The sequence below is a fragment of the Trifolium pratense genome, linkage group LG3 (genome assembly GCF_020283565.1).
Source record: "Trifolium pratense cultivar HEN17-A07 linkage group LG3, ARS_RC_1.1, whole genome shotgun sequence".
NCBI classification, from domain to species: domain Eukaryota; kingdom Viridiplantae; phylum Streptophyta; class Magnoliopsida; order Fabales; family Fabaceae; genus Trifolium; species Trifolium pratense.
In genome coordinates, this window is record NC_060061.1 from 48,454,194 (window position 1) to 48,470,528 (window position 16,335).

The 16,335-nt window shown below is 31.8% G+C and overlaps 3 protein-coding genes across 3 annotated transcripts; 1 reads left to right on the plus strand and 2 right to left on the minus strand.

Moving 5' to 3' along the window:
- Positions 1 to 9: 9 nt before the first annotated feature.
- On the minus strand, positions 10 to 2,348 carry LOC123916177 (ABC transporter G family member 23). Its single transcript, XM_045967563.1, has one exon. It carries the CDS (start codon positions 2,336 to 2,338, stop codon positions 308 to 310), a length of 2,031 nt encoding a protein of 676 aa, XP_045823519.1. The 5' UTR covers positions 2,339 to 2,348; the 3' UTR covers positions 10 to 307.
- Positions 2,349 to 4,304: 1,956 nt separating this feature from the next.
- On the plus strand, positions 4,305 to 8,724 carry LOC123916709 (vesicle transport protein GOT1-like). The gene is made up of 7 exons (XM_045968223.1): positions 4,305 to 4,602; positions 6,801 to 6,870; positions 7,142 to 7,233; positions 7,353 to 7,433; positions 7,541 to 7,638; positions 7,743 to 7,824; positions 8,198 to 8,724. The coding sequence occupies exons 2-7, from the start codon at positions 6,840 to 6,842 to the stop codon at positions 8,234 to 8,236; spliced, it is 423 nt and encodes a 140-aa protein (XP_045824179.1). The 5' UTR covers positions 4,305 to 4,602; positions 6,801 to 6,839; the 3' UTR covers positions 8,237 to 8,724.
- Positions 8,725 to 12,967: 4,243 nt separating this feature from the next.
- Positions 12,968 to 15,141, minus strand: LOC123916904. Its single transcript, XM_045968481.1, has 3 exons — positions 15,019 to 15,141; positions 13,433 to 14,342; positions 12,968 to 13,302 (listed from the first exon to the last, which is right to left on the minus strand). Exons 2-3 carry the CDS (start codon positions 14,280 to 14,282, stop codon positions 13,175 to 13,177), a joined length of 978 nt encoding a protein of 325 aa, XP_045824437.1. The 5' UTR covers positions 14,283 to 14,342; positions 15,019 to 15,141; the 3' UTR covers positions 12,968 to 13,174.
- Between the last annotated feature and the right edge of the window lie 1,194 nt (positions 15,142 to 16,335).

Genomic DNA, 16,335 nt, shown 5'->3' on the forward strand with positions numbered 1-16,335 from the left:
ATATTTTCAAAATAAAATATTATATATCTTTAGAATATCATATCATACAAACAATATCTTAAAGAACTTGAAATTGATTGTTTTTATGTAGCAAAGACCTATTTTGAAATATCTAAAAATATTGACTCATACAAACAAATAGCCTAAAGAACTTGAAATTGATTTCTTTTTTTTTTTTTACATAGACAAAAGACAAAACTATTATAAACTCATACACATAAGTGAAGGAGTCGGAGTTTGAACTCCGATCATAACGTCCTGCCTAACAATTTCAACATTTTTTTGTCAGTTGGGCTGGGACTTCTAATTATATTGTTGTCTTGGATGCTTTTCTAGCAAGTATAACCCAACAAAGCAAACGATAGAACACAAAGAATCCAACCATTATTCCAACATTCATCCACCTATTATCCTTTTCAATCCCTCTACTCTTCAACACATCAAATCCAGTAATCAAACACTTTGATGAATTAGACCCTTTTGAGAATGAGAAACACTCAGTTCCAACATTCCAATACTCATTTGTTAGCAATGCATCCAAAGGGTACCTATAAAGTGACACATAATACATAAAAAGCCAATATTTTGGAATACTCTCTTTTGGTATAAAATAACCAGAAAACAAAAAGAAAGCTCCAAGAACAGTGCAGATTAGAGAATTTCCTGAAATGAAATCAGGAGACACAGAACTTAAGAAAAGTACTAAAGAACTTGCCATGAGCACAATAAGCCAAACCACAAAAGTGAAAAAAATGAAGGAAGTGATTGTAGGATTAAGTCCTACAATCCAATAAACAGGAACTGCAAAAAGTGTTGAAACAACAAACAAAAAAGGAAGAAAAACAAAAGTGTTTGCTATCATGTAAGAAGAGATTCTATAAGCTCCTCTTGATGATTCTTTCATAAGAACAGTTCTTTCTTGAAGATATATTGGAAGTGCTTCAACTGTTGAAGATAAAAGAAAACTTAAACTAAATGCAAAAAGACCTAATCTTTCTGCAATTCCATCTTCATCTTTTCTTACTTTTATATAAACACTTGCTAAACCAAATCCACCAACTAATGCTTGCATTGTTCTTGCTAAGAAAAGTTGTTTTGTTCTATAAATAATCTTCCAAAATCTTGAACATAAAAATAGTATTTCCATCATGTTCACATAAAAATCATTTTCAAAAATTTCCTTTTCATAACCCTTTTCTTCTTCTTGCCACATGAAACTTGGGAAACAAGTTTCATTTTCGTCGACGACTGCGACGGAACTACGAGAATCTTCTAAACTTTGTATAATTTCCATTGAAAATTCAAGAGGATTAAGTTGTAATGGAATGTGAAATCCTAAATTGGATATGGTTCTCTCTAGTGATTCCAAATTACCATTGTGAACAAGTGAACCATGAGAAAGGATTAAGAACTTAGAAATATATTGCAATATTCTATAGCTAGGTTGATGAATTGAAAGGATCACTATCCTTTGTTTTGATTTAGCCATTGATGACAAAAGCTCAATCACATGAAGAGCTGAAGTACTATCAAGTCCTGAAGTTGGTTCATCTAAGACTAAAATTGGTGGATTATGAATCATATCAACACCAATTGATACTCTTTTTCTTTCACCACCAGAAACTCCTCTATTTTCTTCATCACCAACAAAACTATCTTGAACATGAAAAAGTCCTAACTCATGCATTAAATTTTCTACTCTCAATTCTCTTTCTTTTGGTGTCATTTCTTTTAATCTAAACTTTGCACTAAAAAGCAATGTTTCTTTCACTGTTAGAAGTGGAAGCAAGTTATCTTCTTGGGAAACAAAGCCACAAATTTTTCTTAAATGAGATGGAGTACTCATAGGTTGATCATTGATTGATATAGTTTTTGGATTGAAATCTTTGTCTTTAACTCGCCCCGCGATTATTCGTAAAAGGGTTGATTTTCCGGTGCCACTAGGACCAACAACCGCAACAATCTCGGATGTTCGAGCAACAAAAGAGACAGATTTGAGTATATTTATAGGATGTGGTTTTTGAGTCAAGTGAGAAAATGAAAAAGGGATAATGGTTTTATAAGGGTGCAGAGTATAGGTGAGGTTTTTGATGGAAAGTTTGTATGAAGAATGTGGTGGTGAATGGTGGAAAGAAGATGAAGAAGGACTAATGGAAGAATTAGAAGTTGAAAAAAGTATGACAGAATCATCTTCATTGCTGGTTTGTGGCTTCAAGCAAGATACCATTGTGTGGATTTGATTGTTGTTTGGGTGATGAGTGTGTGAGGTTAAGAAGGAAGAATGTTCAAATTGAGAAGAAATGGAAGTTGAAACAACCAATGACAATTGTAGATGCATGACAGGTTTGTTTGGTAGAGGTAGTTTATCTGAGATACTTTGTTGAGGTATTTGATTTTTGTTTTTGTAGGTAATCCAAACTATAGCGCAATTTTCGACGACTAATTTATTGAATTAACTGAGATCTATTTAAAAGATTGATATCTTTTAATATATGTTTTTTCATGCACTAAATAGAGATTATACCCTTGAATGAATGGTTAAAAGAATTAAGCATCTATTACTTATGTCACACCGCGTTGATTGAATTTTTTCATATTGAGAATTATAATTAATTCGTTAAAGAGAAAGAAATTTTGTTATAAGTAGAGTTCTTCGTTATCTCAACTCATATCACTAGACTAAATTAAAGACAAAAAATATTTAAAGTTCATTTACTTTTAGAGACATGCTAACATGTATTTTAAAACACGTGTTAGGGTATTTAAATATAATATCAAATTTATTTAATAATTAAAAGAATTAATGCTTAAAAAATTGAATCCAATTTATCAAAAAAAAAAAAAAATCCAAAAAGCTCGATAAAATATTTCTCTGCATATGCCTTCTTAATGTGTTTTGATGTAATAATGCCTTCTTAATGTGTGTTATATAAGCGCATAACATTTTCCTTACTTTTATTTCACTAATAATTTATAATCATGCTAACGAGTGTCTTTGACATACTTGTTAAACATATCAAAAGAAAAATCAAACATAAAATTAATATTGAAGAATTTATTTTACATTTTTAAAATATTGAATGTATAATTTTTAAAATTAAATTTTTATTTTAATATGTTTAAAAAGTACTCACGAAACATTAAGGAAAAGAAGGAAAAAAAGGACTCATGAAACATTTTTAACATTTCCCATAATTTATAAGTAACCAACTTCCTAGCTAGAATTCCAAACTCACATCTACATGGAAATTTTCTATCAAATCCGAACTACTTTGAATAAAGAAAGAAAAGTAGAAAGTTATTCCAAGTTGTATTAATGAGTAATTGATATGTATTAGTATATTATTACTTGTTTGATTGGGGTTTTCCGTTGGTTTAGTTTTTTTTTTTTTTTTTTTTTGATAAGTTTCCGTTGGTTTAGTTTGGTGACACAACATTGTAGAAGAGGCTTATTTTCATTGTATAGGGACTAAAAATTGCTAAAAAAATGGCACCAAAATTGCTAAAAAAATTATATATAGGAATTAAAAATAAAATTTGAGATATTTATAAGGACCAAAAATATATTTAATACATTTTTTTAATCCACTTTGGTTGGTCTTATGGTGTTGGCTTGAGTCCTTGAAAAATGTTCTTCTCAAGTTATCATGTTTGATTCGATATGGTGTCAATTTGGTGGACTAGTCCGTACGGTACAAAAAAACTCTATCTTTAAACGGGGCCTAGGGTCAGATATCGAGTTTTCAAAGGAAAAAAAAAATTGATACATAAATGAAATGATAACTCATGAAAAACTCACACACAAGATGGAGAGACCGGAATTCAAATCCCGATCATGACATTCAACCTAACAATTTCAGCATTTCTGTCGATTGAATTAAGATTTGCGAATAGTAATAATAATCTTATTTTATCTTAATTTTTTTTTTTTTTTTACAAAATGGGGGGCAAGGCCCCAAGAAAAAAAATAGGAAATTAAATGAGAGGCGTGCAAGCGCCGAAGATATCATAAAAAATAAGATTTCAAAGCTCTTGAGAAGACTCAAAAATATGTAAATCCAAAAAATTCAAAGTTAGGCTGAAATTAGTTAACCAATCGACTAATCTGTTTTTTTCTCTTCATATACGTTTAGTTTGAACTTGCCGATTCATATTTTTGAGATCTTGAATGCGCCTGATCAAAATCAAAACCTTCCATTAACCTCGCAATTTTCCGCAACTATGTCAACTAACATCTCAATTTTTATTTTTTTTGGTCAAGACTCAATTCATATTCTTATCTTAACTAATAAGCTAATTTGCGTGTGGCTCCACAAAAATTAAAATATAGACCGTCTTCATTTTCTTCGTTAAGAAGACACAAATTCTCGTTTTCTATTGGCCAAACAACATCATCGATTATTATTACTCGTATTATTATGCAACTTAAAACACGAAAAGATCGAACCAACAAAACGAACCAAAGCAAAGCAAAGAAACTGAAAACAGACACAGTTGAAAACAATCACACTGTAGCTCACGCGCCTCTCTATAACCAAACTCCCGCCACCGCTCCCGCCACCAATCGCCACTACGTTACGCCGCTCCACTCTCCGGCAACCGGTAACCTCTCTCTCTTGTGCACAAAATTTTCTGTGAATCTTAATTATTTTTTTTTTACTGTTTCTGTTTATGGATCCCTTTTCTTCAATTATGGAAACTACAATACGTTATGAGATCCGAAAAACGCTTCAATCTTCTTCGCATGAATTGCTCGGATCAATTTCACCTTCGATTTTGAAGGATTTGAAAATCGTTGTCGTTATTATTTATATAGCTAGCATTTTTCACGAACGAACGGATCAGCGGAGAATATATTGATAGATAATCTATGGTGTGCGGTTGCTTGTTTGGGATGGAAATTGGTTAATCTGAATGAGTCAATTAGAAAGAAAAGCAAAGAAAATTTTCATTTAGAAGCAATAAGAGTCAGTCAGTGTAACTAGTTATGCCATATTTGACTGGTTTTTCATTAGCTTTCTAGTTTGTTGGAGATTATTGTAGTTTCTTTGCTGTAATTGAAATGGTTTTATAGTTATAGCTTCTGTACTGAAGCTTTGGTTTTTTTTGGGTTTGGCTTTGGGATATAATTAAAGGTATTTTAGGGTGGCTTGAGGAGTTTTTTTTAAGGGAATTTAGTTTTCGAATTGCAATTGATTGTTTTCGGATTTCCATATTTTCATTTGATTTATTGCATTTTTCTTTGGGGTGTAAACCTGGTATCCGCTGCATGCAACTGCGAAGACTAATCCCACGAGCCTTGTGGACCTAAATGGGTGGCAAACTCTCCCTAAGGGTTTTAAGCCTGGGATCAAACCCAGGACCTTTGTTAAGCTTGCATTTTGTTTTGACTGAGGTTAAATAGATACTGATCGATGAAGTTTAATTTAGTTAATGAAAATGCTGAAGTACGGAGCACTTAATAGGGAATTAGTGATTGACATTATGGGAAATTTTGATAAAAAAAATCTTACTCAATCTCTTGTGTGTAGACTGTAGAGTACTATAGCGTTGTTGATGGGGGATGGCCAAAAATATTCCATATTAACATGCCATTGCGATTTGCGGCCTCTGTCGCTGCCATGGGGGGCATTCCTTCACAAATTAGCTATGGTGTTTGTAAAAAATATGCCACGTTATTCCACCATTGCCGCCGCCATTTAACAACAGTGGTGCGGTTATTCAGTCTGGAATCAATTTACTTGAATGTTGAAACGTATAAATAAGAAATTAAGATCAGATTGGTCCATCTGCTACTTTTTGTATAATTGCATGTTAAATGCTCTTGTGTCACATTATTACCACCTTGGCATTCACGTGGATGCCTTTATAGATAATAAGAACTGCTGGACCACAATCATAAGGTTTTGGTCCCAAAATAAGAAATCAGCCCTATTTCCAGTTTCACTGCATGGAAATTGCATGTCTTCCAGGGCTGGCGTTGGTACAATGTGCTGTTCTTTTAGAGTCTTTCAGTGCATGGAAATTTAATCATGTCTTATTGATCTTTAAAGATCGATAAGACAAGATTAAATTCTGATCCATTGCTGTTTTAAGATTAATTGTGTTTCAGGGATTTCATTGGTGTACAAATAAGATTTTCAGTAGGGGGTCTATGGATAGAGAAAGAAAATAATTTTGCTATGGTTCGTTGGGTTTTAGTCTGAAAAATCACAGAGATGGGGAATTGTAGATTACCAAATTACTTGTGAGTGTTGATGGCTTTAGAAGCTTGAACAAACTGAATTCCCGGTTGCTTGCGTTCTTTCGGACCCCTGTGTGTGTCTGGTATTCCTTCTGTATGAGTCCTTTAGAGTAGCTAAGGATGACAACAAAAATGAAACCATGTGTCTCTCTGTACAAAATGCCGACTGGAAATGGCTATGGTTATGGCTTCTCTATATAGATAATTTTGAATAGAGAGTGCTTTGACGCTCTGATTCACTTAGGCAGAGAGAGAAAGTAATTTCGGAGATGAAGGAGACACCCACTTGGAAAATTGATGTCAAAATTATTCTATATTTTGCTATGCTTTTACCGCCTCTTTTAGTTTGTGTTCCATTTGCTATATAAACTTGACTTATGCATTTACCGCCTCTTTTATCTCTCAAACTAAAAATCCTGATATGTTTTAACCATTGGCATCTGAATAGATTTTGCCCAGAGTTGCAGTATGATCTTCTTGAGTCAAATTGTCTGAGCCGAGTATTTATTCTCATAAACATATTATCTGACTTTGTTTCTTTGATCATTGGTTTCAGTGAAAGCAAGCACTTGAACATTTGAGTTATTGGTATAAAATGGTTTCCTTTGAGATGAATGATCGCAAGAGTAAGTCAAATCTGATTTATTTTTATTTTTGTTTATACTGGCAATGATGGTATCATATGGTTTGTTTTTCTATCTTATCTTATGTAATCATATGTAAGAGTAGAATATTTTATTAGAGAGTTTATAATTGCTCCTTAAGATAAATTATTTGTTAATTCAATTATGTCGAGGCAGTGTTATTTTTGAACATTCACAGTTTGCATCTACTACTCCTATCTGTAATTGTATTTACAATTCTAATATATGTGTTTGCAATTGGAACATGAAACAGAGATTGGATTGGGATTAACGGGCTTTGGTATATTTTTCTCATTCCTTGGCGTTATATTCTTCTTCGACAAGGGTTTGCTAGCAATGGGAAATGTAAGCTTTGTGTTATGACATTTGATAAGTTCCTTGCTTAAATTATAATCATTTTGCTCGTGTGATTTCTCACTTAATAAGAACTTCTACAACGTCCTTTGTTCTGTCCCTAAAATCAGATCCTCTTTGTTTCCGGAGTGTCCCTGACCATTGGACTGAAATCCACAATGCAATTCTTCATGAAACGTAGTAATTTCAAGGTACTTGACTTATGCATTTACCGCCTCTTTTAGTTTGTGTTCCATTTGCTATGCTTTTCATTCATGTTAAATTTTCCTCTTCAACTTATCATTTTGTGGTTGTGTAGGGGACAGTTTCATTTGGTATAGGATTCTTGATTCTTATAATGGGGTGGCCTATTTTGGGCATGATTGTGGAATCTTATGGGTTCCTCATACTTTTCAGGTTTAGTTTAAATGAACAATTTTTTTTTTTTAAACAATGAACAAAATTATTTTATCAAGTACTTTCATACCTAAAGACTAATATGGTGGGATTATATTTTGCAGTGGCTTCTGGCCTACACTGTCTGTTTTCTTGCAGAAGATTCCTGTTCTTGGTTGGATTGTTCAACAGCCATATATTCGATCGGTAAGCAATTCTGTTAAATTGTCTTCTTACCTTTCATTCAAATATTTGTATATGCATTTTAATATTGCTATTTATATAGTATTTTACATTTATGCCAGTATGCATGTTGCTGTATAATTAGTGGATGTTCAAGGATGTAAGAATCTATAACAACTGTGATAGATTTTGGGGATTTTATTTTCCATTGATAAATGTCTTAAAAAACAGTTAGTTCGGTTTGCTTGTCAAGCTAGAGATCATTGAATGACAGGACCAGTATCCGTCAATATGATGTAGAAGTTTTTCAGTTCCTTGATAGATGCTGATTTCTCTATGCTTTCATTTGCGTAACATGCTGAAATTATCAATCTGAGCATTTTCTGCCAACTTGCAGTTGTTTGACCGCTATAGAGGTAGACGAGTGCCTGTGTAACACCTGGATCGGTGGAAACATGTTTTAACTGCTAGCAAATGCATATGTAAGTCAATGTAAAGAAACTACTTGATACAGAAATCTAGCTCCGAATTGCGTTCTCATTTTAATGTTAGAAAATTGTCATGATAGTCCTTTTAATCAAAAGATGGAAAAGAAAAAGGTTTTGGTTTTCATTTTACAACTTCTTGCTTAGTCCCCTTTTCAACTCTCATTCTTGATCGAACATTGAGTTGCCAGTTATGCAAGTTCACTCCTACATTACTATTTAATCGGAGTGACACCTTTGAAAATGGTTGTACTCGGGGAGTATCATGGTGGCATTTATTTACTACTCAGTCAAAGTAATATATAGCAAATGGAGTTCGTCCAACAATATGGGACTTTATTTTTTAATTCTTTTGTAATGTACTCTTCGGGTGTGAGTTGGAATTGGCTGTGACATTAAATTCTGTGAAACATATTGTCCTATTGATTCTCGTGGCCTATCATTTTCTTAGCCCTTGAGTTACCATTTTGTTGTCCAATATTATTTTAGAAACTGTGATCACTCGTTTCCAATTATGGTATGTATGTTTTGATTAGAAGTTGGTTTGGGATTCCATATTTGTTGCTTTTAAAATGATAAAAAAAAAAAAAAAAAAAAAAATTGTGTTGTACTGGTACACATTAAGTTGTTGTTAAGTTGACAAGATATCAATTAGGGATGCGAGTTTCCAACCGAAACTCAATTAAATTCTTTCAATCAATTTCTCAATGAAATTCAGTCATTTTAGAATCCTGTTTGAACGAAAATTAGTTTAGTTTCCAATTGAATAAATTTTAAGTCCCAAATAATCTCCATGAAGAGAGACCAGAGCTACGAGTTAAACAAATGTAGGGTTTTACTCAAGAACACGATTTAATGAGAAGAGGAAAATAGCTCTTTCTATGTCTGAACCTGATCAGGTCATGATCAATACGCTGTATATGCACTTGTTGATGAGGATTGAAAAATAAAGGAAATGGAACGTTACTATCATTCATGTGTGAGTGATGGTTGTTACTAATGTTCAGCAAGGTATGGGCATGCATGATATGATAAATGTTAATAATTAACCCACTAGGTTTGGTCTAGTGGTGAGAGATTTGAGTAATATAGGTCCTGAGTTTGATCCTCAGTTCATTATAAACAAAAAAAAAATGTTAATAGTAAATGAAAAAAAAAAAAACATTACATTGATGGACAAAGGTGAACTATGAAGTGGTCATACTATACATCAAAACCTCTTTTTTTTGTTGATAGAAAAAATAAGAAAACTATTGAAAACTCACACATACAAAGTGGAGTGTCCGGGATTCGAATTCCTATTTAATTACTCTTAATTTCACTAATTTACTTATTTTCAATAGCGTCTTACTAATAACTGCTCCGAGGCATTCTTTAAGCATTCTATTTAAAGAAATTTTTTATTTAAAAAATTAAACATTATAATTTTCAATGTGTTATAATTTCCTGTAAAACGTTTATAAAATAATTACTATTTAAGTTAAAATCCGGGGGCACTCATTAGCATTTGCCTTTTCAATATACTCTCAGACTCCCTCTATTTTTTATTTTATTTTAAAAAAAGGCTTTCTAGAATAGTAATACTAAATTAACAAAGTGTATTTTGATTGAAAAAGATAAGAGTAATTGACAATGGGTATAATTGACAAATTGTACCCTTAAAATACCAAAACGATAATTAAATAGGAACGTTAAATCCGACGCCAAAATGCGCTTAAAGAAAAACGGAGGGAGTAATAAATAAGGGAATAAATTAAGATAAACATTCACTACATTTAAAAATTAGTCAAAGTTTCTTGTAAAAATGACTAAAAAAATTCTCACTTTTATTTCTTATAAAAAGGACGGGAATGAGTATTGTAATATAATAAAATTTTAATTTAGAACATTTTTTATTTAAGAAAAATATTTAAAAAAATAAAAATATTAACATATGTTATTATATATATATATATATATATTTTGGTTACGTATTCTTTTGAAACTTGTGTAATTAATTTATTTTTTTGAAATTAAATTTTTGGTAATTTAACATGTGCACTTATGAACTTAATATTTCGGTGAGATATTAAATTTATAGGAGGATTACATACAAACTTTGCCATGTGATTCATGCTTAGGTAACCAACATATCTGCATCAAGGCAATTTTTTTTATAACCCTCTGTTTCCTAAGGGAAAAAGACCCTAGTAGTTCAAAGTTCGACCGCGAGGTAAGTAAAGTCTGGCCAAAAAATTGATTCACCTAGGAATCGAATTCAGGTTTTTCCGAAATCCGTCCTTTTGGTAAAGCTCATTAACCACTTGAACGCAATGACTTGATTTCATCAAGACAATTTTAGGTGACTTTGAAATGTTACGATTAATATTTAATAATACCAATGAGTTATGGTAAAAAAGTTAAAAATAAAATGTACAAATGTTGACTAGAATTTATGTTTTTTTTTTTATTTTAATAATACCAATGAGTTATGGTAAAAAAATTAAAAATAAAACGTACAAATATTGACTAGAATTTATGTTATTTTTCTTTTAAGCATGAGTCTATAAAATGAGAGTGATGTTAGACTTTTAATAAAAAATAAAACAAAGTCAAATAAAAAAATGACTTCTCAAAGCTATCAATCTTCTTATCTTTTGGGTGTTTTATGCCTTACTTTGATTTTGATTTCAGGTAAATGAAAAGGAAAATGTTTGTTACCACAACATTCGAGAGGACCGAACTCATGACTTCTAGCATATTACCAAATTCTCTCACCACTAGACTAAACTTAGTGGCTTAACGGTTGAATCTATTTAACGCGAACTTTTTGATATTAATATAATATGTAACTTTTCTTTCATATTATATATTTATAATTATATAACTTATATTATAACTTGCACGAGACACTTAAATTCCTGAGGACGGCCCCGATACTACCACCTCCCATCCCATGTTCATGAAATTTGTAAAATTGGCTTGCGCGATGTATAGCATCACTCAAATGGAAAACTTAATTCTATCTTTTTTTAGTACATTTTTTTAAAAACAATTTACTAGTTTAAATTGAAAATTGTTAATATTTGTTATATTATTGCTCATGGTCTTCATATTCAAAAGGGAATTGTTTGAGTTCTTATATCAAAATGATTGAACCAATATATTAGGAAGTTCAAATAATATTGTGTTTGATATTTTGAAAAAGATGAAGAAATAACCTCTTGTGCATAAACATTTTAATTTTAATTTGATTCAGGATTTGTTACAAGTTTAAAGACTACAACAGTAGATGAAGCTCCAATGTGTATTCACTCGATTACAAACCCACGACGTTGCTGCATAGAAGGTTGTACTCCAAATTGTGTTGCAGACTGCAAAAAGAAGGGATTTTCAGGTGGTGATTGTAATTTTGATCTTGAACCGAAGTTCTGTTGTTGTTACAATCATTGAAAATATAAGATGCACTTCAATTTTAGCTTCGTATTCGATATAATAAAAACACTAACTTATGCACCGTGCACCATATGATAGACTTGTGCATGTTAGAACTTACCTTGAAATATATAATATCTAAGAACTTTGTGTATGAACTTTAAAATATTAGTTATTTTATTTCATTAAGAATCTATGTTACAATAAGTAGCTGAGATTTCACTATAGAAAATTTCCCGTGAGGGAATCCAATGAAATCACTGTCATTCAATTTCTCAACGATTTTATCATGCGATATGAATAAGTAGCTGAGATTTCACTATAGAAATTTTCCGCTGAATATAAAGATAAAGGTCTTGCTAACTAGTTAAGGAACTAAAATTTTAAGTTTATAAAGTTTATAAACCTTTGCTATTATTACATTTTGTTAGGCAGTACAAAGTAGAAAAATTTTAAAGAATTTTTTTTAAAAAAAAGGCAATATTATTAGTAATTAATATCGTTAATTTTTGTTTGTTTTATTAAGGGTGGAAATCGAACTACTGAACTTATAACTCTATTTCCTAACTCATACACTTGAGTTACCAAGTCATCCTTATATCTCCCTATTGATAACTTTGTAACCAATTTCTTCCTATAAAATATCAGCACTCAGCAGATCAAGTGCCCACCATGAAAGAAAAATACTTTCCAGAAGTTATATCCGCAGACAAAAAAGTTACTAACAAAAATAAAGTTCAACCAAAATAAACACAACCTTGTTATTATATATACTTGGGCCCCGTTTGGATTAGCTTATGTTTGAGCTTATGCAAATAGCTTATGCAATATAAATTAGGCTTTATGCTATTTTATAAGTTCACACTAGTGAAAATTATATTTTTATAAGCTATTTTATCATAAACTAACTTGACAAACTTATAATAATACATAAAAATAAGCTGTTTGCATAAGCTCAAAAATAAGTCAATCCAAACGGGACCTTGGTACACTGCATGTTCTTACACAATTAGCAAAAATTTACTTTCAAATGCTTCTTAATGATTTGGCTTATAATTTTTTGATCTCCTGTCACTAAGGCCCTAACTATCTATCTTGTCTTAAAAACAATAGGGTTTTCACATATTTAAAAACACCAAATTACACATATAAGGCCCTAACTCTTTTGCAAGATAATTAATTTCATTTTTCTATATAGAACGCCAAATTACAAATATAACCATTGAGCTGCAAAATTATGTGCATAAAGCAATGAGACAAGCTAATGATTTTCATAACAAAGTTACTATGTGGCATGACATGAAGATCATTATACCACCATAGGCAATCTTGTTAATTGAAAATGTATCAAGCACAACCACTGTCCACTGGTCACAATTTACAAACAACCAAGGGATAGGATATATTATTATATACAAAAAGATTATAAGAAGCATACTCTTGAAAAAGGAACAAAGAAGATTATTACTAAATTTTCATTCTTTTTGATAGTTCCAACTCCTCCATCTCAAATTGCTTAGCCATCCAAACTGAATCAAAGTTCCACCAGACTGTTGTAGACTTACGAGACTTGTTCTATAAGGTATTAGAAAACTCTTAAGACCTGCCATTTCATAGAGATAAAAAAGTCAGGTGTAAACATGCTCAAATTCAACTCATATCCCTATAACAGAAATGCATGAAACTAGTAATCCCCTAAAGGTGTAATAGTCTTAATGAATAGCAAGGCATACCATTAATGCACATTGTCTTGTAAAGATGAGCAACATGAGGGTCTCCTTTAGTACGCATAACATGCCGATTCTCTAGGCACTCGAGAAAGGCTAAATCAGCCTTCAACAGCTTAGCTTGATCATGAGTATCATATCCTATATCATGGCAATAACAGCAGTAATCTAACCAATCAATTGGCCGCTTGTCCCAAACAAGAGATCCTCCATCTTTCCCGCTTGACCAATTTGGTCCACAGTAATGTCCATATCTTGGGAACAACTGAGAAAAATATGCTCTAACCCCAGTATGCCATGGAACCTTACAAACATACGGCCTAAAACGCAAAGGGCTAGCCAGGTTATCTTTTCCAACAACATTTTGATTATTTTGTGCATGTCTCTTCAGCGCTTTGTTGATAGTAGTTGGTCTTTGGAACTTCTCTCCCGCATTATTTGCCCATGGAAACAATGAAAGGAAGGACAATGGCCACCCTGACAACTTGGGATCCTTGGGATCAATACCAGATGATTCTTGTTTCACTTGTGAAGCAAAAGCTTTGGTTTGAACTGAAAGAGTCGGATCCTTGGGATCAATACCAAATGTTTCTTGTTTGGCTTGTAAAGCAAAAGCTTTGGTTTGAACTGAATGAGTCGGATCCTTGGGATCAATACCAAATGTTTCTTGTTTGGCTTGTAAAGCAAAAGCTTTGGTTTGAACTGAATGAGTCGGATCCTTGGGATCAATACCAAATGTTTCTTGTTTGGCTAGTGAAGCAAAAGCTTTGGTTTGAACTGAATGTGTCGCCGAGTCTTGGTTACTCTGAGGTTTAACCCAAGGGATGGGAATGTCACCAAGAAACTTGAAGTTCATGGTGTATAAAAATTGTACCACCAAATTACACAAATAGCCACCACAACAGAAAATCTTGTTCTAATCCAAAGAAAGAAAAAAAGGGTTATACCAAATTATAAAGAGTTGCTTATTCCAAATCAATACATCAAATTATTAAGCACCACAACGTGATCATTAAAATGAAGATATTAACAAAAATATATCTAAAATTGTATATTGTTCGTCATTTTAGTCCAAACACTACCTTAAATTGTCCAAACACTACTTAAAATCAAATTGATCCTTGATAATTTACTTGTGAAATCAAATTAATCTCCTTATTTGTTAGCTAGACCTAAAAATGCTACTACAAGGATAATCTGTCACTAATATAATTTACAATTTCAGAGAATTTTAGTTGATTTCTTAAATTCATAGTCTAACCTAACAGAACAATACAATTTCAGAAACCAAAATGAGATTTCACCCTAAAATTTTGTTCATATTTTTTTTTTTAAAAAAAAACAGTAAAATAGTTTGAAATTTTTAAAAAACTTATTTTTACAATGAAATCTGATAGAAACTACATCTAGGTTGAAACACATGACAACTGAAAACGAATAATTTCATAATCAATCGATGAAATTCCAATAATATTGTTCAGTTTTCTGAATACATATTTGTCAGTAATAAAAAACTAAGAATGATAATGATGATTAGCGATAATAATGAAGAAAAATTAGGGATTTGAAGAAGGAGAATTGGATGAACTTACATTTGTGATTGTTGTGGTGGAGAGGAGAGGAGATGGAATGAAGGACTGAATTGCGGTGTGTGTGTATGGGACCCGCCAACATAAAGGAGCTTGGCACGGTAAGGTAAGGTAAGATAAGGTAACAAGAATATGTTCTAGACTCCACGTATGTATATTATTTACTTAACACAAAAGGAGTTTGCTATAAAAAAAAATGACTTAATGCAGTTTTGTCCTCCTGTTTTGATTAAATCGGAATTTTATTTTCTTGATGTAAAATGCGGATTTTTATCCTTGTTTTATAATTTTTTGGATTTTGCCTCCCCTAAAATTCTGCTTTCGAGTCACAACTTCAAAGTTTCGCACACAACTCAATTTGGATCAATAATTCACCAAACGGATATCGAAATGACCGTAATCGAATTATCTTTCTACAGAATCAAACCCCACTAAATTTGGAGTTACAAAAAGTGATTAATTACTGTTTTAGTGAAGGTATGTCCCCCAAAATTCGGCAAAATAATAGATGTTGAATGTTTGGTAGACGATGTTGAATTTGAAGGTCATAAGTAGATTTCTGCAAAATTATAGTAATTGGACTGACCTTCACTACAATGATAATTAATCTCTCTATGTAACTCCAAATTTAGTGGAGTTTGATTATGTGGAAAATTAACTCGATTGCGATCATTTCGATACCAGTTTGGTGAATTATGGATCCAAATGGAATTCTGTGCGAAGTTTTGAAATTGTGACTCGAAAGCAGATTTTGTGCAGAATTTTGGGGACATACCTTAACTAAAATGGTAATTAATCTCTCTTTGTACTCCAAATTTAGTGAGGTTTGATTCTGTGGAAAGATAACCCGATTACGGTCATTTCGGTATACGTTTGGTGAATTATTGATCCAAATTGAGTTGTGTGCCACGCTTTGAAGTTGTGACTCGAATGCAGAATTTTAGGGGGGGCAAAATCCAAAAAATTATAAAACAGGGGGGTAAAAGTCCGCATTTTAAAACAAGAGGGTAAAATTCCGATTTAATCAAAACATGGGGTAAAACTGCATTTAAGCAAAAAAAAATTTAGCGGGTGTATTGGATTGAGATTTTGATGGACAATTTTGGCAAAAAAAAAAAAAAACTCATGAAGATTTTAACAGATTTGAAAAGATTTTATTGACTTTTAAAACTTTATTTAAAAATCTTTTTACAATCAAGATTTTTTAATTTGGATTTTGATGGATTTATTACGGAGATTTTAAGGATTTCAATGACTTTAGAGATTCTGATTAAAAATTGAGTCGAAATTCTTGCACATTTTTTTTCAATTTTCTGTGCA